This window comes from Hyposmocoma kahamanoa, unplaced genomic scaffold, assembly GCF_003589595.1.
Source record: "Hyposmocoma kahamanoa isolate Upper Pololo Valley unplaced genomic scaffold, ASM358959v1 100219, whole genome shotgun sequence".
Classification (NCBI taxonomy): Eukaryota; Metazoa; Arthropoda; class Insecta; order Lepidoptera; family Cosmopterigidae; genus Hyposmocoma; species Hyposmocoma kahamanoa.
Window position 1 is genome coordinate 1 of NW_020653275.1, and position 25,941 is coordinate 25,941.

The 25,941-nt window shown below is 37.5% G+C and overlaps 1 protein-coding gene across 1 annotated transcript; it reads right to left on the reverse strand.

Annotated features, from left to right (window-relative positions):
• Positions 1 to 934: 934 nt before the first annotated feature.
• LOC113229745 lies at positions 935 to 23,910 on the reverse strand. The gene is made up of 6 exons (XM_026463430.1): positions 23,092 to 23,910; positions 12,723 to 12,803; positions 12,014 to 12,112; positions 7,926 to 8,008; positions 5,912 to 6,114; positions 935 to 1,384 (listed from the first exon to the last, which is right to left on the reverse strand). The coding sequence occupies exons 1-6, from the start codon at positions 23,129 to 23,131 to the stop codon at positions 1,258 to 1,260; spliced, it is 633 nt and encodes a 210-aa protein (XP_026319215.1). The 5' UTR covers positions 23,132 to 23,910; the 3' UTR covers positions 935 to 1,257.
• Between the last annotated feature and the right edge of the window lie 2,031 nt (positions 23,911 to 25,941).

Genomic DNA, 25,941 nt, shown 5'->3' on the forward strand with positions numbered 1-25,941 from the left:
AGAGTACTAAAAAAACCGACCTAAAAATTCATTAATCAGCTAGTATGCCATGCTAGTATTTTTTTAAATCGCTTCATAAATGTCGGAGGGTAACCTATCACAAAATCGATTTTCTTTTTCCGAAATAACGTTTGGTCGAATTTTCATTACACCGAAAATCGAATTATAACGAAACTATTGTTCTTTCAGGATATGTTGGATGTTTATAGCAAAGACATGATTAGGTTCGGTTAGGTTAAGATAAGCCAGGTTTCCCCCCGAAGGGGTTCCCGCCTTGTCGTGGCGGGGGGCTCTTGTAGCCGTGGTCGATTTCATCCCACGGTGAAGCTAAGAGGAACCCACGGGGCCGTTTGATGGTGGTAGGCTGGCCCGAGGAGGAGGGCGTTCCGCGCGGGGCTCGTCTGGTCAGCGAGACCGCGTGGATGCGCGTTGGAAGGAGGGTCATGGGGGAGAGAGACGTGTCGGTGTGTCGTTGCCGCTCGTCCTATCCTCTGCGGCCGAACGTGGGCGGTTGGCCCGCGGTGGGCGCTCCAAGGGACTCTCTTCGGAGAGTCCACGCGGAAGCGCGTTAGGTGTTGCGGCGGAGCCACTGAACTTCACAGTTGAGTGGATTCTGTCCTGGCCCCCCATGGTCCCTGGGTTGCGGACTCGGGGGAGTTCGTTGCCCAGCATAAAGGGGCCCGGGATGGAAGGCTCGTCTGGTGTTCGGCGAGGCTCACATTCGGAGTCGGGGGACCGATGTGTCTCCCTTCTCGGGGAGGGGCTGCGCAGGGCGCGGCCAACCGCTGGTAGGGGTGCGGACGAGTGCAACAGCGTACCCGTACCCGTACCCCCACCTACAGCGGAGAGGAGGAACACTCCGGGGGTTTAGTGCAGTCGGACTGCTCCCCTTCAGGGTTCAGCCCAGTCCCACATAACACCGGCTCTGCCCCCGCGGGGTCGGGGTGTCTGTAAGCAGATTCCCCCGGATTAACAAAAAAAAAGTCAGGTATAAAAGAAAAAACATTTTCCTCGCAAAATTACTCTTGAGGTTATGAAAATTCGAGCAGACGTTATTTCTGGACAATGTGATTTCGGAGTACTGATAGGTAACCATGCCAGAGTTACAAAAAACACAGTCGAATGAAGAACCTCCTCCTGTTTTTAAAGTCGGTTCAAAATAGTATCATCATTTCAACAGCACACGATTGATATGCTCACGATACTGGAAGCATGCTAACAAATGGCGGTCAACCATTAGAATTGTAAATATATAATTTAATCCAAATCAACGTTAGATAAATCAGCTGTGATCCTTCTAACTTCCTCTGGCGATCTTTCTTTCTTATTTTCTTTCTTCTTCTCCATTAAACTCTTCGCTTCTTCTTTCTTTTGTCCGTATAACCTAGAAATAATAAAAATGGGATTTTAATACGTTTTTGAGAAATGGATGTAGTTTCAATAGGCACATTAATAATACAATTGTAAGCAATATAATAAACATTTTAGCCTGTGTAAACAACTCCCGAGCTTCCGAACTACACGGGCCCCGACGTCTCGACCGCGACCGATACGTAAGTCGTACATCGGCTCCAAGGCACAATATTTGGCCCAATGTTGGGAATATCACACATTTTTCGAGGATTACGAGCCTTCTTCGACATGCAGGTTTATACGACGATATTTTCCTTCGCCGAAAAGCTCATAATGCGTTTCAAATTAAACTTCGCACTAAGTAAAACATTTGAAGTTTAAATTTTTTTTAATAATAACTAAGTGACGTGACGTCATTGTCGTGCGCCTGATCGCAAACGGCACGCCTGTCCGCCCTGAGACATACGTTTCATGTGCCTGTAATGTTACCAGCACCCTTACCCTTCACACCCAGAACGCAGTAATGCCCATATTACTGCTTGGCGGTAGAAATAGGCAAGGTGGCAGTACTCTATTTGTTCTTGTAAGTTTCAATCGACCAGCGTGCCAAAAGGCTTATAGGTGCCTCGGAATTACTTGAGGCGAAGCTGCAGAGCCTTGAACACTGCCGTAGAGTTGCCAGAGTATCGATATTCTACAGGATATATCACGGAGAGTGTGCGATGGAATTACACGATTTAATTCCGCTTTCCCCTTTCCATCATCGGAGGACTAGGCGTAGGCTTGGGTTCCACCCTTATGTTGTGGATATTCCAAAGATTCGCACGAAGCGTTACGCTTTCACATTTATATGGCGAACGGATATGGAGTAGAATTCCCTGCCTGCGGAATTATTCTTGTTGTAGTTTTTTCTGATAAAATAGGCGTAGGGCTAGACCACCACCTAAGTAACAACTTAAAACAAAGGGTACTCGACTATTGCTATCCAGGAGCTACTTTTAGTCAAATTATTACACTGTTAAGTGGTTGCAAATAGTAGCATTGACGTGTTCTTGAGAATTCATGAGAAGTTTGGGTGTAAATCACCTAGGCATCGCTTATAATAAGTATATATATATATAACATAAATTCGCATATTCATAATTTGACTTGCCGTCATAGTGACGTTATATTTTGTTTTGACATTAATAAGCTCATAAGGAACTTCAAACTTTTGGAGGATAATTTAATTTTACCCATAAGGTATCTGAGACATATAGCTAGTTTGCTATCTTTTATTATTAAGGACGCTGTTATAGAAGATATAACACGGTCCCACGGCAATGCTCCTACTTTAAGTAGCAACAGTATACTTTTTACTAACCATAATTTAAACTGAAAAACACGACAACAGAAAAATCTAATCGTTTCCATATAGTATATCAAAATATTCAAGGCTTGTCTGGCAAAATTAGAAATAAATCTTTTTTGCATGATATTTCCGTTGACGTGTTTTGTGTTACAGAACACTGGCTTCACACTTCACTGGCGAAACCATTAACAACATTAGTCAGTTCGTTCATAAGAAAGAACTTGAGTAGAGGCGGATCCATGATAATTATTAAACGTAACTTAAAATTTAACGAGCGTAAGGATATCACAGATTATTCTACTGAACGAACTATTGAGATTTCATGTGTGGAATTGGATCAGTTTGTCGTCTTATGTGTATACAGGCCCCCCTCTGCTAATTTTAACGAGTTTTAATTAATTATGGAAGATAGTTTAAAGCGGATTTTTCCAACAAAAAAAAACGTAGTAATATGTGGAGATTTCAATGTAAGCCTGTTGGAAAACTATTCTACTTCTGTAAGATTTTATTAATTTATTTAAAAGTTTTAACTTGATTAATCTTTTCTTAGAACCAACTCGCATCACAACCTCCCCTTCTACTTGTACTGATAACATCTTTTGTAACACAGACGCTGTGTCTAAATCAATAATAAATTGTTTAAGATCAGACCATAGTGGCTCTTTTAATTGTAAAATGAGTAAGAAGGTGGACCAATTTCTCTACAGACCGATTACCACAGAACGAATCATTAGATTTCAAAATAATATCGGCAATAGTTTTAATTCCCTGCCCGATATACCGGAGGTTCCAAATACTTTTTATAGCACGATATTTGGTTTAATTAAAATGAATTTGATAATGTATTTAACTCGAAAACATTAACTTTCCATAGTGAGACGAAATTCAACGACTGGTCAGCAGTAGGTATTCATAAGAGTAGGTCTGTTTGTATGAGCTATATGCTATGAAAACTTATAATACTAATTCCAATTTCATGGAATATGTTAGAATTGATTCAAAAATATTTAAAAAAGTATGTGTAGCTGCTAAGGTTAAGTTTCACAGGGACAAAATTAGACAATCGATAAATAAATCTAAAACTACTTGGAGCATAATAAATAAAGAGTCAGGCAGGGTTAAAAAAACACGATAGAGATGTAGTTTTAGAATTAAACGGCAAAGTTATAAAATTTAAAGACAAGGTAGCCCAAGCTTTTGGATTTTGAAGCTGTGAACACTACAGAATCATTAAATTCCTCCCCTTCTCTTGCTATTGATCTCCTAAAGGAAAATGTCAACGTTTGTGGCAGTTTATTTAATTTTCGTCATGTTAATCCACAAGAAATCATAAAAGCTTTTAAGTCAATACATGTTAAAACAACTGAAGTTCTCTGGGGCATATCAACTAAAGTTATAGACTCAGTTATTGATCTGATTTCCCCACATTTAGCTGTAGCTTTCAATAGGTGCTTTGACGAAGGTGTTTTTCCTGATTTAATGAAATACAGCAAGGTTATTCCCTAATTCAAAAGCGGTAGGAAAGTTGATTCTAGCAACTATAGGCCCATTTAAATTTTACCAGCTTTAAGTAAAATATTCGAAAAGGTTATGCTGACTCAATTACTGTCCTATTTCGGTAGGAATCATATTTTTTATAGTGAACAATATGGGTTTACTAGTGGTAGATCGACTAATGATGCGGGGGTAGCGTTACTAAAACACATCTTTGATGCTTGGGAAAGGTCCCAGAACGCTATTGGTGTTTTTGTGACCTGTCAAAGGCATTTGATTGCGTTGACCATATCCTTATTAGGAAGCTGAAACATTACGGTGTAAATGGCAAGGCGTCGGAACTTGTCTCGTCATATCTCAACGGTAGAATTCAGAAAGTTGACATAAATGGAGTGACTTCTTTGGGTTTTCCGGGAAAAATGGGTGTTCCTCAATACTTGGACCTTTCTTATTTTTAATTTATATTAATGATTTGCCATTCTTTGTTAAGGACCATTGCGAAATGGTATTGTTTGCTGATGACACATCCTTGATTTTTAAAACAGACAGATATGACATTAACTATGACCATATTAGAGATACCCTCTCTAAGGTAGTTTATTGTTTTAATGCTAACAATTTACTGCTTAATGCCAAGAAGACAAAATGTGTTAAACTTGAATTACCTAACGTAAAATCGACTAGTCCAAACATAGAAATAAACGGAGAAAAGTTAGACATTGTTAATAAAGCAGTCTTCTTGGGAGTGACCTTAGATAGTAAACTTCAATGGTTTCCACATATATCTTCCCTTGCCAGCAGATTAAGCTCCGCAAACGCAGTCCGCAGAATACGTAAGCTTTCCGATGTTAGTACTGCTAGACTAGTTTACTTTAGTTACTTCCATAGTATAATGTCCTACGGGATTCTCATGTGGGGTAAAGCGGCAGATAGTCAAACCATATTTGTATTGCAAAAATGAGCGATTCGTTCTGTGTACCGTCCAGGCTCTCGAGTTTCTCTCAGAGAAAAGTTTAAGGAGACTGGTATCATGACTGTGGCATCACAGTACATTAACTCAAATATTTTATATTCCCGTAAAAATATACATAATTTCAATAAGAAAGAAGATATCCATAATATTAACCTTAGAGCTAAGTCCAAACTCATGGTACCACGATTTCGTTTAACCAAGGTAAACGACTCTTTTATGGGAAACTGTACACGTTTTTTACAATAAGATTCCGGAGCATATATTAAGTTTATCATTTCCTAAGTTTAAAAACTACATTAAAAATATTTTGATCGGAAAGTCATATTACAAAATTAAAGACTACGTGTTAGATAAAGACGTATGGAAAGACGACACGGCTCCAGAATCCACACAAATTTGATTCAAAGTGTATTCCATAGCATTTAAGTTTATTTGAAAGGAGCAAGCCCTAGAGTTTCTTGCTCGTTCTTCTCAAGGAAGTCAGCGTAGTGAAAGAGCAGTAGCTTAATGTAATGTAATGTAAATGTGACATTTTCAAGTGTAAATTTATTTTACCTATGCAATAAATGATCTTTGACTTTGACTTTGTTCCCTGAACATTATAACTTGGACCTTTTCAAGGCGAGAGTGAATAGGCATTATTTAGGTATGCATGCTCCATCGTCGACCTCGTCGTCACTTTCCATCAGGTGACATGGAGGTCAAATGCACACTTACATTTGAATAAAAAAAAAACTTACGTCTTCAAACTATCCATAATAGCCTGACTCATATGCGGAGATGCGGGTTGGTGAATCTCATACTCTCCATTCTTGTTCTTCACCAGCTCGACCACGGAGTCTTCCAGGTTGGGTACTTCCCCTGGTGGTCGGGTAATGGTCGGAGGCTTCCTCATCTTAGTTGCCCATGATTGTAGGTATTTGCCGGCATCAGATTGAAGGTACTGGAAAAGATGTTAAAGTACGATAATATCAGCTTTAATTTGTGGCCGTGGGTTTTGAGTAATCGAATAAAAGACTCGGTCCACATCATTTATTGTAAAATAGGAATAGGAAGAAAGATAAAGCACAGGAATGGCTGTAAGAAAATAAAATAACGACACATTTTATTTGTATAACGCACCGAGAAACATAAAATACATGAAGACAGAGTAAACCATTTGAAAACACTGTAGGCATATGGCAATTTTATTTTTGGAAACTAATTAAGTTACTTATATGTTTTACTTGTTTTAATTCGCGTCCACATTTTTAATTTTTAATTTTATTGTTAAATCTCCACTTCGAAAAGGGTACACTGAAAACCGCCGCAGTGTTTGCTGAGTTGTGCCCTTTTCAGTGCAACACATTTTAAGCATAAAATCATAATATTGTTTGTTGCTTCTAACATGTGTTTGTGCTGAATAAATTTGTTCTCTTTCTTTCTTATACACTTCCGGACACTTAATTCGAGCCACCTCGCATTTTTGTCTTAAAGGGCTAGAATACAAAAGTAGTGTTATCGGTGAAGAAAAAGATTTCCCTGGTTTTGCAAATCCAAATTTCCAACAAGAATCTATGGAAAAGTCGTTTAGTATACTAGTTTAAAAATTGCTTAATAGTTTTTGATCAATTAAACATTGTTTAAGCTTAGGCATTTATACTGAAAATGTCTGGGAGTTTATAAACACAGGCACAATGGGTACAACCATAGATATAGGAAAAACCATACAAAAATACTCCCTACTTAAATTACATACAGGTTAACAGGTTAGGTTATATACAGGTCAACTGTCTCCGTCGCCAAACGGTTATCATGCCGCCACGGAGGTCCCAGGTCGATTCCCGGGCCGGGATAAATATTTGTAAGGCCTATATTTATTTCCCTCGTGAGTTTGGGTGTAATTTGTGGTTGTCTTTGTGTGTGTCCATGGCACCCGCGACACAGGGTTTCCCTAGTGCGAGGCTATGTTGAGTGTCTGCGTTATTATTATTATTATGCGTAAACGTGGTAAAAAGGAACTTAGTTATGTATTTAGCCCAGTTATATCTTTTGGCCGTTAGATATTTCTGGTTAAATATATTTTGTGAGGTTCGTCGAGATATTTTTACCTTTCGTCACTGTGGTTACGTTTTGGAGAAGGATTCACTGAATTTAAATACTTTTTCAATTAAGATAAAAACTGTATTTTTATATAAAGAACTTCTGTAGAAATGGTTACCGTTGCTAGGTCTTGGTGATCGGAGGATCAGCAATCGAATGATCTGAAGTCGCAGCTTCAGTTCTTATATATTAAGGGTCTGAGGGTCGAATGGTGGGATAGTGCGCTAGTTACAAAGTAACACGGTTCTCGGTTTTTCGATAACAAGTCGTAAAAATGTCATAAATTCTAGCCTTAATGGTGACTTTAATTCTAAGTAATGTCATGGACGTGATTTTTGTAACATTCCAGATTTGTTATGCTTCGTGTTAACTATTGCACCATCTTTCGACATCTCGGATTTTAGGGTACCGTCATCATATAACTACTTACCCCAAAAGGGCCTGTATTTTCTACAAATATTATGCTTTATACAAGCAGTTAGGTTATAAACAAGGTGGCCAGGAACCAGAAAAGAGAAAAGGGTGGTAGTGAGATGATGCCAAACCAAGGCTACCGCTCTCCCAAGATATCAAAATAATTTCTCTGTGTGCTTGCTCTGTTGCTCCATGTGCTATTGAATGTATCCTGTCTTCTTTTTGGCGTCTTCAAAGTCAGTTAAAAATGTACAATACCTTTTCTCTATTCTTGTTGATTTTCTTCGGCGGCGATGCAGGCGCTTGTCTTTTATTGCTACCGCTCTGGAAGCCTTGTCCAGCTGAAATTAAACAATAAACAATACAATACAATACAGGCTTAGCAGCAGAAGAGCTCCTTGTGAAAGACCTCGTCCAGGGAAGTACTGCCACCGTACCCATTACTGCGTTCCGGTTTGAAAGGGCAAGGGTGCTGGTGAAATTTCAGGTACATGGGACTTGTCAACATATGTCTCAAGGTGACGGGCGCATCTTCGCGATTTAAAGCTCTGAGTGACACTGTACCTGTTATGGGCAGGCGTGTAGCTTACCACTGATGGTAGCCTCACAATGGCTCAATAATACGTATAATAATAATAATATTATTGAGCCATTGTGAGGCTTATGCTGTGCGGCACGGCTTAAGGTACAACGAGAAGAAGAGTGAGTTTTTGTTATTCAAAGGCAAGATTAAAGAGCCAGTCTATGTACCTCCAATCTTATTGAATGGAATACCATTGAGGCGTGTTGCACAGTTTAAGTATCTAGGCCATATTGTGGCGGAGAGTAGAAAAGATGATGAGGATATGGAGAGGGAGCGCAGGGCACTGTCGGTTCGAGGCAATATGTTGGCTCACAGATTCACGCGATGTACAATTGGAGTGAAACTTACGCTCTTCAGAGCATACTGCCAAAGTTTCTACACGTGTGCTCTGTTGTCTAATTTCACACAGAGATCGTACATCGCCTTGCGAATCCACCTTTAGGGTCTTGTTGAGGCATCCACGTTTCTGCAGCGCATCTGGCATGTTTGCGGATGCTGCTGTTAAGGATTTTTATGCCATCATGCGCAAAATGTCTGCAGCGGTGGTACAAAGGATGAGGGGAAGCAATAACAAGATCCTAAAGCTAATTGCAAACAGGATGGATGCAGCAGTTTTCCAGAGGTTCACCGAATTGCATGTACTGCGTGCGAATCGGTGAGCCGCTTGGACAGCCGGGTCCGTCTCATTTTATTTTTAATATTATTAATTTTTAGTTATGTAATTGTACTAACCCTAATAACTAACATAGTTATGAGTTGTTATGTTACTAACCTACTAATTTAAATGGATTACTGTGGTCCGAAATAAAAGATTTTTATTTTATTTTTATTTTATTTATTGCAAAAAAAGTACAAATTAATACAACACATTTAATAATATTTTTTAATTGTTACTATATTAGTATATTATAATATGATATACTGATATGTAACAAACGAAAAACTTATCAGGGTAGCATGTTTTAAGTTTAAACGACTATTTTGAAATAATTACGCCGTTTTAAAATTCAATTGTTAAGTTTTAAAATTGAATTTAAAACAGGACGTAAATATTTTAAAACTGTCTTTAAAAAACTTAAAAATGCTCCCCAGAATTTTTTTTCGAAATGGCACTTTCGCACTTTATAAAAAACACCGACGATATGTATTGTATTGTCTTAAAACATTGCGAGACCGTTAGCAAAAATGAATGAACTCACGACGACCACAGTGGTGTCTTTACTGTCACAGCATTAGGAATGTAACGACTTTTTGTATAGAGTGACAAATACCGCTATTGTTATGAGGTTTCGTAATTGCAATAGTTAGGCAGTGATCGTATTTCACAGACATAACACTTCCTCAGTCATAAAGTGAAAAAATACGTCATAGTAGATTACCTCAGAAGGGCGGTAAGTAGGCAATTACAAACAACACAGTATATTGCCTATAGGTAGGGTGGCCAGGTCTTCAAATCGAATGGAAGGACGGACTAGTCAATTTAACCGGCAATTGGAGTGAAAAGGAAGTACACTTTGCATTTTTGACGATTTGGTGTCGTAAGATTGATTTTAAATAATTAAGAGCCTATTTTTATATTGATAATACACAGGTAAGGTAAAAAGACAATAAAAGCGAAAATACTAGGAAGTCAAACTATGCGTATTGCTATGCTAATGTGTTGGGCAACGTAGCTGCCGGCCCTTGGGTTTTCCAGACAGTCTATTAATTTTTTGGTTAAAACTTTGTACACATGAAGGGCACTGGAATCCCCACGGGCGAAGGGTTTCAACTCCAAAGGAAAAATCCAAATGTAAATAGGTAGTCAGAGCCGAGATCCTAGTATTTATTACATTTTATTCTTTTCGCCAGCTCAGCTGCGGAGCCAGCCCTCTTGCTGGTGTGCTGGAGATGGAATAGGGCAAGTGTGTCGGCACATGTGGCGTCCCACACCAGTGCCCGGCCCATACTCCAAGCGATGAGAGCTATTTAGAGCCCTTTTCTCTTTGAAACGCTCTTTAGTAAAAATTCCTATTTGTCAATTAAAGTTTTTTTTACATCATATCTCCATATTTTTTGGAAATATTTGAAAAAACTTTTTAAATTCTAATAAAATAACAATTAAATGGAATAAATCAGTCTGTTTTTATTATAATTATATCTCTAACTATCTCTTCTATATTATAAATTAGTAAACGGCCTCTGTGGTCGAACTGTTACCATGCGGATCTGCCACGCCGAGGTCCCGGGTTCCATTGGATGGACTATATTTATTTATCTCGGGAGTTTGGGTGTAATTTGTGGTTGTCTTTGTGTGTGTCAGTAGGACCCGCGATACAAGGTATTCCTAGTGCGAGGCTAGGAGCGAGTTTTTTAAAATTAAAATACATATAAAGAAATTTATATTATTGCAATGACTAGCCTTTGAACACAGAGCCTAGCTATGTCCGACTTTAATCCGAACGTGTGGCAACTCTACCTATAACTAAGTCAAATTAAAAGAAATACAAACTTAAATGATGCAAGTATTGACAACCTCCGGGGTCGACTAGCTTGCACACCGGTTTTCATAAATTCACCATCTCTGAAATCCCGGGTACAATCCTCGGCCGGGTTCAGATTAAGCTCAGATTAAACTCCGCTGCATACGCAGTCCGCAGAATACGTGAGCTTACCGATATTAGTACTGCTAGACTAGTTTACTTTAGTTACTTCCATAGTATAATGTCCTACGGGATTCTCATGTGGGGTAAAACGGCAGATATTCAAACCATATTTGTATTGCAAAAACGAGCGATTCGTTCTGTGTACTGTCTAGGCTCTCGGATTTCTCTCAGAGAAAAGTTTAAGGAGACTAGTATCATGACTGTGGCATCACAGTACATTAACTCAAATATTTTATATTCCCGTAAAAATATACATAATTTCAATAAGAAAGAACATATCCATAATATTAACCTTAGAGATAAGTCCAAACTCATGGTACCACGATTTCATTTAACCAAGGTAAACAACTCTTTTGTTGGGAACTGTATACGTTTTTACAATAAGATTCCGGAGCATATACTAAGTTTATCATTTCCTAAGTTTAAAAACTACATTAAAAATATTTTGATCGACATTATAAAATTGAAGACTTGTTAGATAAAGACGTATGGAAAGAAGACATGGCTCCAGAATCCACACAAATTTAATTCAAAGTGTATTCCACAGCATTTAAGTTTATTTGAAAAGAGCAATCCCTAGAGTTTCTAGCTCGTTCTTCTTAGGGAGGTCAGCGTCGTGAACGAGCAGTAGCTTAAATGTGACGTTTTCAAGTGTAAATTTATTTTACCTATGGAATAAATAATCTTTGACTTTGACTTTGACTTGGTCAGTTTAGAGCTCCTTGTGAAGGAATTCGTCCAAGAAAGTACTGCCACTTAACCTATTTCTACCGCCAAGCAGTAATGTGGTGAAATTACAAGCACATGGGACTTGTCAAGTTATGTCTCAAGGTGACAGCGCCCCTCAGATCTTTGCCTATTAAAGCTCTGAGTGGCACTGCAGCTGTAATGGACAGGCGTGTCACTTACAACCACGCCCACTACTTGTTCGTCCCATCGTAAAAAAAACTATTTTTCTCTTAATATTATCTCAATAGAGTTTTCTGATTTCCATAACACGAGTGTTTTAGTTACTTGGGATCAAAGCAACGACAAGACAGCAGTATTGGGATTAGTAAACCTGACATTGCCACTCGATTGAATGCATAATTTTACTTTACAGCTTTAAATATACTTACTAAGATTCTGGGTATTCGTCTGTGGCCCCAGCTCGAACATGACTTGGAGATCAGCGTGGTTGCCGAACGCGAAGCCGAAACCCACACGGGAATCCGTGCCTGTAATATTACAATACAAATCATTTGAAAGAAAAGAAAGAAAATACATTTATTTGTTTACCACAATGACACCACAAAAGACAAAAAAAAGAGAAAACGGAACAAAACAGAACTATAACAAAATACGATCAAAACATTCAACGTAAAACATAAATAATTACGAAACAAAAACACAAACAAACACAAAAGAAAAATGTATATGCAAAAATTTGATAAAATTATAACAGGAACTATTCACACAAATAATAAAAAGAACACTAAATATTGAGATACTTTGTGTGGTGCTAGCCGCGGTAACAAAAGGGTCACAAACTCAGTATTTGCTGGAAAACGCAATGCGTTCCCACAAAACAAGTTACGTTAGCACAAAAAATATAAAAAGTATATTTTTGGTACATATGTATATGATGTTTTGCCAAAACTCAAGGAGCAAATGTTGTTTTTGATGTTAGTATCTAGTCCTGTAATATTTTAAATATACCCTGTATATATAATATTTTTGTTAATGTTCTCGTTAATACGATTACCACAACGAAATGGTTGTCTTTATTACACCTATCTAAGGTTCAAATTTCAGTACTATACTAAGTAAAAAGGGGAAAACACGTACCTTTTTTGATGGGTGGTATATTAGAGTAGGCGACTGAAAGAAGTGATGGCAACTCCTCCGGAATGATGATACCACATGACCCTGTAAAGTAGAGAAAGAACAATTATTGTTTGGCCCGAGATATAGGGTTTTCCGGAGAGACCACGGGCTCGACGGCAAGACCTGGGTACGGCGGGCGTCCAGGCCAAACCCTCCGTCAGTGATATCACGGGTGTCTCTGGTGGACCTGGACTTGGATATTAATAAACCATATTAATGGACCCCGAGTTCAGGTTTATGGTTAGCTGCAGAGACGAACACATTCCTCTGCCCCGGTGGTGTGTGGCCGGGGCATTCGTCTCGCGCGCAGCTAGTGTCCAGATTGTCGCAAGACACTGCCACTTGGCATCTCCGGCACTAGCTCCGAGAGTCAGTAAAGGATGAGCTAGACATCTTCCGGTCCCTCCCGCCGCGTAGGAATTTGGAAACTGGAGAGATACGGTTCATTCTGCGGGAAGTAAGCATGCCTTACAGCTCCGTCACCAATGAGGAGATTTGCTAGTCGACTTAAAGTCTGCGGCACAGCAGTGGCAACCGTTAGTCGTGCGGAACGTGACGGGAAGTGAAAATAGGGAGGGTGCTGTACGTGTACCCGGGGCGGCTCACCTAAGGCACTAGCCTTACAGAGAGCCGAATGAAGTCCGTGCAAACGGGCTGATCTGGGGTTAGGACCTGACTTACATGGTCTCTGTACGGGTTCGCTCGCACATGACATAGTGCACTTCCCGCATAACCAAGAGGTTGAGATGGAGGGGCACTATAAACAAAACTTATGTAGAACGATACGGGACTGTCCCCTACATAGTCCCTATCTACTGGCCCTAGAGGTAGGGAGTTCCGGGCAGCCTACGGGCTCGCCGGTAAGACCAGGCACTATAATCTTGTTCTCTGACATCTGTCTAAAACACTTACTATCAAATAAGTAAAACTCGACCACTTTAAAAGACGCATGATACGAAAGAAGCTTCATACTTGACATCTTGACGTCTTTTGCTCTCTACTGCCTCCTTATTGTAGATGAGTATAAGTCTCCGGATTGTTTATATTGGCGTAAAGGTATTACAACCGGGCATCGAGTATATAACCAGAAATAGAGACGAAATAAGGGGCATCCATCACTGGCTACTCATCAGGCAATGGCAGGTCTTATATGATTTTTAAATATCAACTCTTGTTTGCGCTGAAATCACAAATTAGAAAACTGAAATAGTACATCGTCAACAACTCACCTGTGTGTACGTCTCCGTATATTCCAAAAATATTCTGTATTTATTGTAATATAGATAATATCTCTAACAATGGGGGGCTGTTGGAACAGCCCACCGAATGGATTCGGTGGTGTGGGAAAGATAGCATAACATCTAATTACAAAACAAACCGTCATCACATTTCATCGGTAATTAAATGTTAAATATGTAATTTTTCAACTTTTGTCCATTACTGCAAAAGCTCAAGTTAAACTAGCCGATTTGAAGGGTAACAATTCACGCCACCCGTCAATTGTTTCGAATTCAGGCTGGCCAATCGGAACGCAGTTGTCATCGTAATGATTTGGCAGAATAGTTTTCAAACAAATTAAATGACATTTCGTCTCTATTTCTGGTTATATACTCGATGCAACCGAACCATAAACCTTTATAAAAAAAAAAGATTGATTAAAGTACAGGCGGTCCTTGGCCACTTCTATGCTATCTCTTTGGGTTTTTTTTTGTAGCATTTGTTTGGCTTTTTGAGTTTGTTGTCATAAATTGTTAACAAAATATATGTACATTAAATATTGATTATGTTTCTTTATTTTATTTGCTGTCATTACATAATTAGGTAATAAAATCTCACTAAGGCCACTCAGCCCATTATGCAACGATTGCATATAATTTTTTTTTTCTATTCAAATGTAAGTGCTGTGCTGGTTTGACCTCCATCTCATCTGATGGAAAGTGACGATGACGTCAACTATGGAGCATGCACACCTAAATAATGCCTGTTCACTCTCGCCTTGAAAAGGCCCAAGTAATAACGTTCAGGGAACAAGTCTGCAGGCAGAGAATTCCACTCCATAGCCGTTCGGCATATAAATACGGAAGCATAACGCTTCATGCGAACCCTTGGAAATCCACAACATAGGTGTGGAACCCAAGCCTACACTTAGTCCCCTGGTGATAGAAACGGGAAGGCGGAATTAAGTCGTGTAATTCCATCGCAAACTCTCAGTGATATACCCTGTAAAATACCAATAAACAGGCAACTTTACGGCGATGTTCAAGGCTGATATATATAAGGACGAACAAGCTGTGCGCCTGATGGGCAACACGCCTGTCCATAACAGGTGCAGTGCCACTCAGAGCTTTAAAACACAAAGACACTGCCAATGCTCCCGCCCTGAGACATAAGTTGAAAAGTTCCATGTGCCTGTAGTTGGAGGCAGAATCAAATCAAATCAAATCAAATCATTTATTTGCATGTCACAGTTACAGTACATTTTTAAATACAATTTAAGGTGTTATGTCATTGTATAGGATCATGTGACGCCCTGTAAGGGCATGGCAAATTACAGAGGGGCATTTATAAAGTATACTAACAAATTTTTATCAACAATGTCAATGCATGCATTAAATTCCTTATGATGTTAATACGTACTTAAGCTATCATTCATTCAATATATGTCATTAAAAAAAATAAAAATAATAAAAATTAACAATTCATAAAGATATCAACATTATCATATTTATGGAATGAAAAGTATTTACAAAATAAAAATAGGTAATAGTCTTAATATTATTAAATAAATGTCAAGGGCAATTTCATAATATAATTTTAATTTTAATAAATAGATAAGGTGGCAATACTTTCCTGAACGAACTCTCTCACAAGGAGCTCTACTGTTTAAATGTCGAGAACAGCTAGTTTATTGTTAACCGACTTGAAAAAAGGAGGAGCATGCCATTTAAATTTGAAGAAAATATTCCACCTCTATGTATGGAAAACTAGGTGATGAATAAAACTTGCCAAATAGAATTCCACGAATTTTTAAGGACGGTTTTTTTTCTTATAAAAAAGTTTCTCTTAGCATAAATAACATTTTCACTCGTGGCAATAAGAACTCCTACAACATCGCAATTAACGCTAATTTCACGCATCGAGGTTTGACCTGTGGTGTCGGTGATTGTCTCACTACGTAAACTCGCGGTTGAAGTGTCACAACACGACATAGGTCATACGATAGGATGCGTTCACACCTTGACCCAAAGAGCCATGCCAAACAGAACACACATTCATGTTTGTGTTTGTACACACACAGATACCATCACGCCTGTCTCGTGAAGGGGTAGGCAGAGACAACTGACCTCGTCATTCGTCTTTGAATAGACAAACATTTTTTTTAAACTAACACCAAAGACGGGACGAACAGGCCGTGTGTCCGGTGGTAAGCGACACGTCTGTCCGTGATTGCAGTTCGTTCGTAAGTTAACAAGTCCCATGTGCCTGTAATTTCACCGGCTCCATTACCCTTCAAAACCAGAACACAGTAATGATCATATTACCAATGCCCTACCAATACCATACTACCAATACAATACCATACTACCAATGCCAATGCCCCGGCTTTGTTTCAGAATTTATTTTTTACAAACTAAATTAAGGCCATTTGAAAAGGCTATATGTAAAATGCTATCATCATCATCATCGTCATCAATCAGCCTATCGTAGTCCACTGCTGGACATAGACCTCTCCCAATGCACGCCATTTCGCTCGGTCCTCAGGTCGTTGCATCGATTTACTGCCAGCAACCCTTCGCAAATCTCACTACATCTTTTTTTTTTTTTTTTTTTTTTGTTTTTTTAAAACAAAAAAAAAAAAATTAACATTATTCTTTTCACTAGGTAAGAAACCTTATGGTCATAGAGCGTTCTACTCAAGAACTCGCTTCCCCGTCGGTTCTTCGACAGATATGGCCAGCACACTGCTACTTCAGCTTGCTTACACTACCAGCTATATCGACCACCTTAGTTCTCTGTCGGATAACCTCGTTCCGTACCTTGTCCTCCAAAGAAACCCCTATTTCTGCCGCCAAGCAATAATGTGAGCATAACTGCATTCCGGTTTTGAAAGGTAATGGTGTTGTGAAATTACAGGCACATGGGACTTGTCAACTTATGTATCAGTGACAGGCACAGTGGCATTGTCGTTCAGATCTTCAGATCTTTACGATTTAAACCTGTGAGTGGCATTGCAAATGTTATGGAGAGGCATGTAGCTTACCGTCAGGCGCGCGACTTGTTCGTCCCGGCACTTGTTATATAAAAAAAATACAAATAGTATCGGGATACGAATTCTAAACAATTTATTTGCAAGTCAAGATGTTTCCCGAAAGAGATATAACTGTGGTACATTCACAGCTTGCGGGTAAAGTTCATCGCACCTCTCATGATTAAGTAACAAACAAATATCCAAACACACAAACAGCTATACAGGCTTTCTCATTTGCAATATCGATGGGATGAGAACAGCAAAATTTCGTAGAAAATCTGCGAGGGATACGCTACGGTTTCGACTTCTTTACAGGCCCTATTATTAAGGCTTACGTTTTGATAATAATATTAAGTTTATATCGACAACTAATTTTGTTAATATACAAAAAAGCTTACACTATTTGGAAACCTTTGAAAATTTTCTTTCTAATATCAATCTTGAAGTTGGAAATGCTTAGAGGTTGGAAATGCGTTCTCTTTTTTTGATATGCTCTCAAATGGTGCAAAGAGAATTTAAGCACTAAATGGTGGATCAAAAGGGAGTGCTTTTATGAAACGCAAAATAAAGGGAAAAAGAAGACTCTGTGCGATGTCTATGGAATGTCTATAGAAACTATTTTTAAAATAATTGTATAGAATACATTGACTTACAATTATATGGACGTCGGGTCCGCGCTAAAAAGTGTCCGCACTTGTAAGGCGCTAAAATCGTATACAGAGCGCCAAACTCCGCCTTAGTCTTCATTTGTTCGACTGACAGCGCGATACTGCGATGACATTACAATTTAAATTTCGAATAGGTTGACTTGGGACATTTTTTTCTTGGTTTTTGTATTAGACCCGTCGTCCATTTATTTGTAAGTCAATGATAGAATAGAGATAATTTAATTAATAAATTAAGATAATTCATAATTTTAGATTTGTTAATGATATTGTTGGTTTATTGTCATTGTTATTATTATTTAATTTTATTATTATTATTGTTCTTATTATTATTAGATAAATAATATTTGATGTTTGTTTGCGATTTGTGTGTGTGATCGATAACGTAGAGCTGCCATGGTCGGGTCGAGCTGAAAATCAGGGCTGAAATCACTACAAAGTGATTTCAGCATTTCCCTGAGCTCGTGTCCGTCACACACATATTTTAATATTTTTTTTTGTATTAATTTTTTTAAATAATTAATTAATTCAGTAAATTGCGTAATTATAAATTGTTTATCCTCATTTCTGTAAATTATTATTATTATTTATAATTTCTTTATTTTTATTATTATTATGTGTGTGAAAATAAATGGTTTAAATGGTTTAAATACATTTTTTTCCTGCACAAATTCACTTTTTGTAATATTTTTGAGCATTTATAAATGCAAAACAATAAATTCAAAATCTCACATGACATTCCCGGATATTCCCATAAGAAGTAAAGTATTCCCAAATGCAATACTGATCTACTTTAATTAAACGTTTTCAAGTCGATAATGACTTTTCGATAGATTATGGTACAACACTAAAAAAATCCGCCATTTTTTCAGTTCTATTTTTGTTTAGGCGTGTAAAAGAATATTATTATATTTATATATTATTATACTATTTCACCATTCACGTTATCGGGCCGTTATTGTCTATGGAATCCGAAGCCCGAAACGAAAGCGTTTGTGGCTAACAAACTGCGGATGGTTGACGGATTGTTTTGATTTCGTACGCAGCTGCGGTTGTATATTTTGAGAGTAGACGTTCAGGTAAGGTAAAAAAGACGATAAAAACGTAAATACTAGAAAGTAAAACTAGAAATTTTAAATTATATGACTAAAGTTGTGTCCCCGCGGCAAGGTGCCCAAGACGCTGGCAGCGCTCCCCCTTTGTATTGCTATGGTAATGCGCTGGGCAAGGTAGCTGCTTGCAGCTTGGGTTTCCCGGTCAATCTATTAATTTTTTAGTTAAAATCTTGTACAGATGAAGGGCACTTCGTTCGTTCATCCAGGGTACTACATGCGACCTTACGTATTTCTGCAGCCAAGCAGTAATGTCAGCATACTGTGTTCCGGCTTAGAAGGGTAAAAGTGTTGGTGAAATTACAGGCACATGGGACTTGTCAACTTTGACAACAGTGGCAGTGCCCCTCAGATCTTTGCGATTTAAAGCTCTGAGTGGCACTGCAACTGTTATGGACAGGCGTGTAGTTTACCGTCAGGCGCACGACTTGAGGTTATAAAAAAAATTAAGCGTTAAAAGTTATCGACTAAATTCGTTCATAGAATTCTTTGAAGAAAAGTTGCAATTTTACAGTTATGTCCTTATTGCACTGAGGGTGCGTTACAATAATGTGGCATACAACCATAGCAATTTACTTACCTTTACCGTGACCGAACAGTTACCATGCCACGTGTAGGTCCTGGGCTCTATTCCCGGGCCAGAAGAAATATTTGTATGGCTCGTATTTGTCTCGTGAGTTTGGGTGTAATTTGTCTAAGAATGTGTCCATGGCACCCGCGATGCAGGGTTTCCCTAGTGCGGGGCTACGAGTGTGTGCATTAAAAAAAATATGTTTTTTTAAATATCTATTATTGCAATGACTAGCCATCGAAATCAACATTAAACAAAACAAAAATTAATTAAATTAACAAAAGCCGGACGAGCCGGACATCGTCTAATTTAGCCGGACATGAAACCTATGTCCCGCTTTACGCGGACATTCGACAACGCTACCTACAACTATAGTCGATTTGTTTGGGTACTTCACTAAATGTAAACAATCTTGAGATGTCTATTTAATGAAATACGTGTTTATAAAATGATTTTTACTTACCTTCAAATACAAAACACAAATAGTTAGCTTCATATGAAATTGCATGCCTATTTTTATACCTATTGATTTGTAAAATACATGTTTCAATGAAAAGATGTATCAACATTGTTTACATTTAGTTAAGTACCTAAAGAAATGGACTATAAGTCAAATTAGAAGAAACTTTAAACAAAATATTCAACCAACTTGAAAAACCACAAACAGTCACTACATTATATTAAGTCCACAGTCCTCAAACAGCACGTATTACTCCCCTATATTACTGAAAACACTAATAAAAGACGAAAAGATATTGTCGGCCCCAAAATTATATCATCAAAACATACTTTTATTTCAAGATTTTTTGTGTTTCTTGGACCATTTTTGTACAATAAATTAAACGCCAAATATTCCATTTATAATTTCTTTAAGTTGCTTGAAGGTAAAGAAAATTCTCCAAGAAGCTTTTCAAAATATGTCCTATGAGGATACAGAGAATTTATTTATTATCGTAAAATAAATGTTGTCTTGTTTAAGTGTACATTTTTTTTATTGGCAATTTATTGTTTAATTTCATAAGATTCTCCTAAAAAGTATTTATAATATTAATAGTATCCACGTTTATAATTAGTAGTACTTTTTACCTGAAATACAGGAATTTCCTAGTTCAGGTACATGTGTTATTTTTACATTAAATCGCATAAGTAGTCTTTAGTTTTCTCTGTACATTATGTTACTGAATAAACAATTTTATTTTTATTTTTATTTTATTAAAAAGCGAAAAATAACAAAATAGAGATTTAATCCAAACGACAAAAATGCACGTAATTCTTTTTATTTATTTTTGTCTTATTTCGTTTTGTACACAGACAGTATTATAATAACGTAATAATCAATCTATCAACATTTATGGTTTATTTATAATTACAACGTAACAATTCTTGTCCAAACCTTATTACCTATAATTTTAATGAAATATTATTATTATAATATGGGTTTGAGAGAGAGTGGTGAGAGATCGCCAAAGACAGGGAGCAAAGCAGGATTTTGGGGGAGACCATTGCCCAGCAGTGGGATATAATGGGTTAATTAATAGTAATAATAATGGTATGTGCTATATCTACTGGTCGGTTTGAAGTTTTACTTTACCACTAAAAAAATATTGATACTTAAATATTTTCAATATCTAATTAGTTAGTTTTGGAGTCGGTGCCAACCATGGAACAAACAAATCGAAAAAAAAAAACAAAAACAAAAGATCTGCAACTAGCACGTAGAAAAATTCGTTGGGTCTGCTAGCTTGTTCCGTAGCTTAGTTGGGAGAGCGTCAGCCTGGTATGCTGAAGATGCTGGTTCGCATGCAGCCGGATCGATTGAATTTTTCTGTGTCCGATCTTCGTATTAACTACATAAAAGAGAAGTTCGATTCTCGAGCTAGTACTATACCGAGATTCCAACCTGGGACCATTGAGCTGTACCACCGAGGTCAACACAAGTATATGAAGTTATTGGTGTAAATGTTGCCGGTTACTTCCTTATATTAAATAACCTTGTTTCGATGTAATTGCAAAAAAAACTACATGAATATTAACGACCGACCTTCGGTACGTAATTATTGCATTATATTGTTTTACCTATTGCAATTCTACTTCTGACTATCTACGTAGAACAGCGCTTTGCACCGTGGTCATGAAAATGCAAGGCCGCCATTTTGATTTCCGTTACAAAATAAAATGATCGCTTATTTTGGCAGAAATTAGACAGTGCATTTTGAGGACCTCTGTCGATAACGTGCCAGACAATCGCACCAATTACTGCCTAATGGACGAAAAAAAAATGGACGACGGGTCTAATACAAAAACCACGAAAAAAATGTCCCAAGTCAACCTATTTAAACGTAGTGACATGTAAAGGAATATGAAAAAGCTAAAACGTTGAATTTAAATTGTAATGTCATCGCAGTCTGTCTAATTTTGCTTGCTTCGCTGTCAGAAGAAACAAACGAAGACTAAAAGCGTGAATGACGCTCTGTATACGATTTTAACGCCCTATAAGTTCGGACACTTTTTAGCGCGGACCCGACGTCCATAAAATTGTAAGTCAATGATTGTAGCGGAAAAAATTCAGTTAGTTAATTTGAATCTTGTTTATTATATATTTATTAATACTTTCTCTGAGACATATTATACAATTTAACGGATAATAAATATTTCAAAAACTCATGTTAATCGTCTTCTTTCTATAAATACGGAGTGAGACTTGTTTTTATGACTGATTCACCATCTTATGGTATCAAATGAAAGTTTTTTGAAAGCACGTTTAAAAAACGTTAATGATGATAGTCGCACTGTTAATACAATAGTATATTAACTCAAAAAGTGTATTTTTTTTTAATCGATAAAATTTGTTACAGACATCTAAATAATTTCCTACTTGGCAAATATATGTACAAATAAAAAGGAAAAAATGATTTAATATTTTTTAGTAAGGACTGTTTTCTCCTATGAAAAGTTTGTCTCATTTTGAGGTAAGTACATATTATATTTTAATTGTTTCTTACAATATTCTAACGACGGTTTTATTGACGTGTGGACAATCAAATTTTACATTCAGCAATAGTATAATCTTGAATTTCACATATTTTGAGTTACAACACTATTGTAATAGCAGTGCGATACACCCCCTTCCTTTTGACAACATCGGTGCCTGACATTATGGGTTCGTCCTGGAAAGTACCGTCTTACCAACTTTTGCGTTACGGTTTTGAAGGGTAAGGGTGCTGGTTAGGGCATTGACACTACGCCCGGCACCCAGAGACCTGAATTTCACCAGCATCCTTCAAAACCGGAACGCAGTAATGCTCACATTACTGCTTGGCGGCAGAAATAGTGGCAGTACTTCCCTGGACGAACTCACAAGAAGAAAATTAATAAATAAAATAAAGATACATTTATTTCTCCACAAGAAAACACAAGAAGTAATGTAGACAAAAAGGTTAATGCTTTGCTGATTTTCAGTTTAAAATAACTAGATGAATAGTGTCATGTGGGTTTGGAAATCCCGGCCCAACTAATAATGTAAAACCATCCAAAATTGACTAATCATCTGTTACGTAGTTAATAAAGAAACATGTAAAAACCAACGCTTAAATTTTTTGTTTCTTCGTAATTCTGAAATAGGCGTTCAAACAAAATAGCTGGAATCAATACATAATCAGGAAACACATAATATATTACTCCTCTTTACCTAAAGTCAGGTAAAAATATGGAAAACCAGTAAATTATGACTTACCTAATGAAACTAGGCCGAATAACACACAAAACACTTTCATTTTTAAAATAAAATTAAAAAACACAGAACATCAAATATTTAAGAAAAAACACATTATTTTAAATGGGCTGTTTGATAACAAGCACTGGTTTTTTATTAAAAAAAACGTAGAAACAAAAATGGCGGCGTTGCTTTGGCGGTAAACTGACCAAGACTAAACCATATGTTGACCGGACGTATAGACTTTCACTTTAGTGCAAGGTTTGTTAAGTGGGGATACACAGGTTAAAATTAACAGTAGGTTAAAACATTGCAAACAATATAATTTCCAAAGTCTAGCAGAAATTACGCGACTGAATTACGCATCCAGTGTTCGTAAAAGGAAGTACAGACGAGCCGGTCATCGTCCAATTTGGTCCGACACAAAGCCTAACTATGTCCGACTTTATCCGAACGTGTGGCAACGCTACCTATAACTAAGTCAAATTAGAAGAAATACAAACTTAAATAATTCAAGTATTGACCTCCGGGGTCGAGTGGATTGCATACCAGTTTTCATGGCCTCGCCAGCTCGGGGTTAATCCCCGGCCGGATTTACGTAGAATCCAGTAGCAGAAGAGCTGCTTCTGAAACAGTTTGTCCAAGGAAGTACTAACACCTTAACTATTTCTGCCGCCAAGCAGTAATGTGAGAATTACTGCGTTCCAGTTTTGAAGGGTAAGGGTGCTGGTGAAAAAACTTGTGTCTCAGGGTGACTTGGCATAGCGCTGCAACTACAGTGGACAAGCGTGTCGACCACCACCAGGCGCACGACTTGTTCGTCCCGTCTCTTAGTATCATAAAAAAACGTAATTCGGCCCTCTGTGACAAGTTGTTAGTACAACGAACAAAAAGTCGGTTGATCGTGTTTAAAAACTGGCGCGCCCGTAATTTTAAGTTGACTGAAAAAAAAGAAAAACATTTTGAAAAAGAATTTTCAAAATCTGTCCACTATTGACGGAGAAATTGGTAAGTCAAGTCAAAATAATTATATTTCTATAAAATTTTTACATTTGAAAACGTAGTTTTTTAAGCTACTGCTCATTCACTACACTGACCTCCCTGAGAAGAACGAGCAAGAAACCCTAGGGATTGCTCTTTTCAAATAAACTTAAATGCAATAGAATACATTTTAAATCATATTTGTGTGGAATCTAGACTCACGTTGTCTTTCCATGCATCTTTATCTAACACGTAGTCTACAATTTTGTCTTTATGAATTTTCAATTACAATACTTTTAATGTAAGTTTTAAACTTAAGAAATAGTCATCTATTATGCTCCGGAATCTTATTGTAAAAACGTATACATATATCTAGATATATGTCTGTGACTCCAACACATTTCTACATCCCAACCTATCTGCAATAATTTTTAATGACTTTGTAAATATGTGTAGTTTGGTATTATCAAAATGAAATACAAGACCTTTACAAATCACCAGTTCTGGACATTTTTCGTGAATTATAAACATAGTACACAATATACTAAACAAAAAATATAGAGGTATCCTGTAAATGCATTTCACAACTGTTTTACTCAGTTTTTTACACGTATTATTACATTTTAGATCATTCTCACATTTTATTAGAAAACGCCTGATAGGAATATATGAGCAATTATCATTTCTCTCGCAATTTCAACTAGTAATAGGCTAGTTAAACCTAGAAAATGTTGTGAGATATCAAACCGCCGAAGATCTATAAAAACAATTCGATGTGAGACAAGAACCGTGGCTTACAGTTAGTCATATAATATTTGATATGGTACCCTTCAACAACCTATTTATAAGTCCCACTGCTGGGCAAGGGTTTTATGCAATTGTCCGCCACTCTGGCCCAATGCGGGTTAAGGTAATTCACACGTTTTCTGAGGGTGGATGAGGGTTGAGGGTTGAGGGTGGGTGAGGGATTTCGACGTGAAGGTTTCATCACGATGTTGTCCTTCACAGAAAATGATATGATACTTAGTTAATTATTATTTTATATTCCTGAAAAATCAAGGATACAATCATTTTCATCTTATGTAACAGCCAGGCTCTTGTCGATTTAGCCTCCTCCGCTTCTTACGGTTCATACGCAGCTCCTTGACCTCTTTAATGGCGGCCATACGCGTTATTGTCTACCAGAGATAAATACACGTACCAGTTTACCTGCGCAGGTAAACTGGTACGTGTCTTGGAACACACCTGTGCAATTTAGTGTACCTGCGCAGGTAAGTTGGTACATGTGTAGGAACACACCTGTGCTGTTTAGTGTACCTGCGCAGGTGGACCTCTACGGTAGGCGTAGCACCTACAAAGACATCAATATAGAAAGTGTCAATAATTTTACGTTGTTAGGGATAGACATAGATACAAATATAAATTGGAAGGCCCATGTAGAAAAGATAGCACTGAAATTATCTAGATTTACATACAAACTCTGGGAACTTAAAAAATCCACAAATGAAAAAACCGCCATAACAGCATATTACGCTTATGCTTATGCATGGCTAAGCTATGGAGTAATTGTATGGGGGAACAGTTCACAAGTAGATTCATTATTAATTTTACAGAAAAAATGTATAAGAATTATAAAACATTTAAAGAATACCGATAGCTGTAAACCGTATTTTAAGAGCTTAGAAATTCTAACTCTGCCATCTATATATATCCTGGAAACCGCCAAATTTGTCAGAAGATATCCAAGTTTTTACACAAGGGAGGGAGATCAACAACGTCGCTTCCCCACAAGATACCCTAATAGACTGATCTTGCCAAAATCCAAAATGGAAATGTATGGATCCGGCCCCCTAGCTATGTCAATTAAAATATTTAACAAAATACCGGAAA

Coding starts and splice junctions, on each gene's coding strand:
- LOC113229745 (XM_026463430.1), bottom strand. CDS start 23,131: ATGAAAGTGTTTTGTGTGTTATTCGGCCTAGTTTCATTAG. Junction 12,804..23,091: donor ATTCGGCCTAGTTTCATTAG/GTAAGTCATAAT, acceptor TCTACTTTACAG/GGTCATGTGGTATCATCATT. Junction 6,115..7,925: donor TCAACAAGAATAGAGAAAAG/GTATTGTACATT, acceptor CATCTTTTCCAG/TACCTTCAATCTGATGCCGG.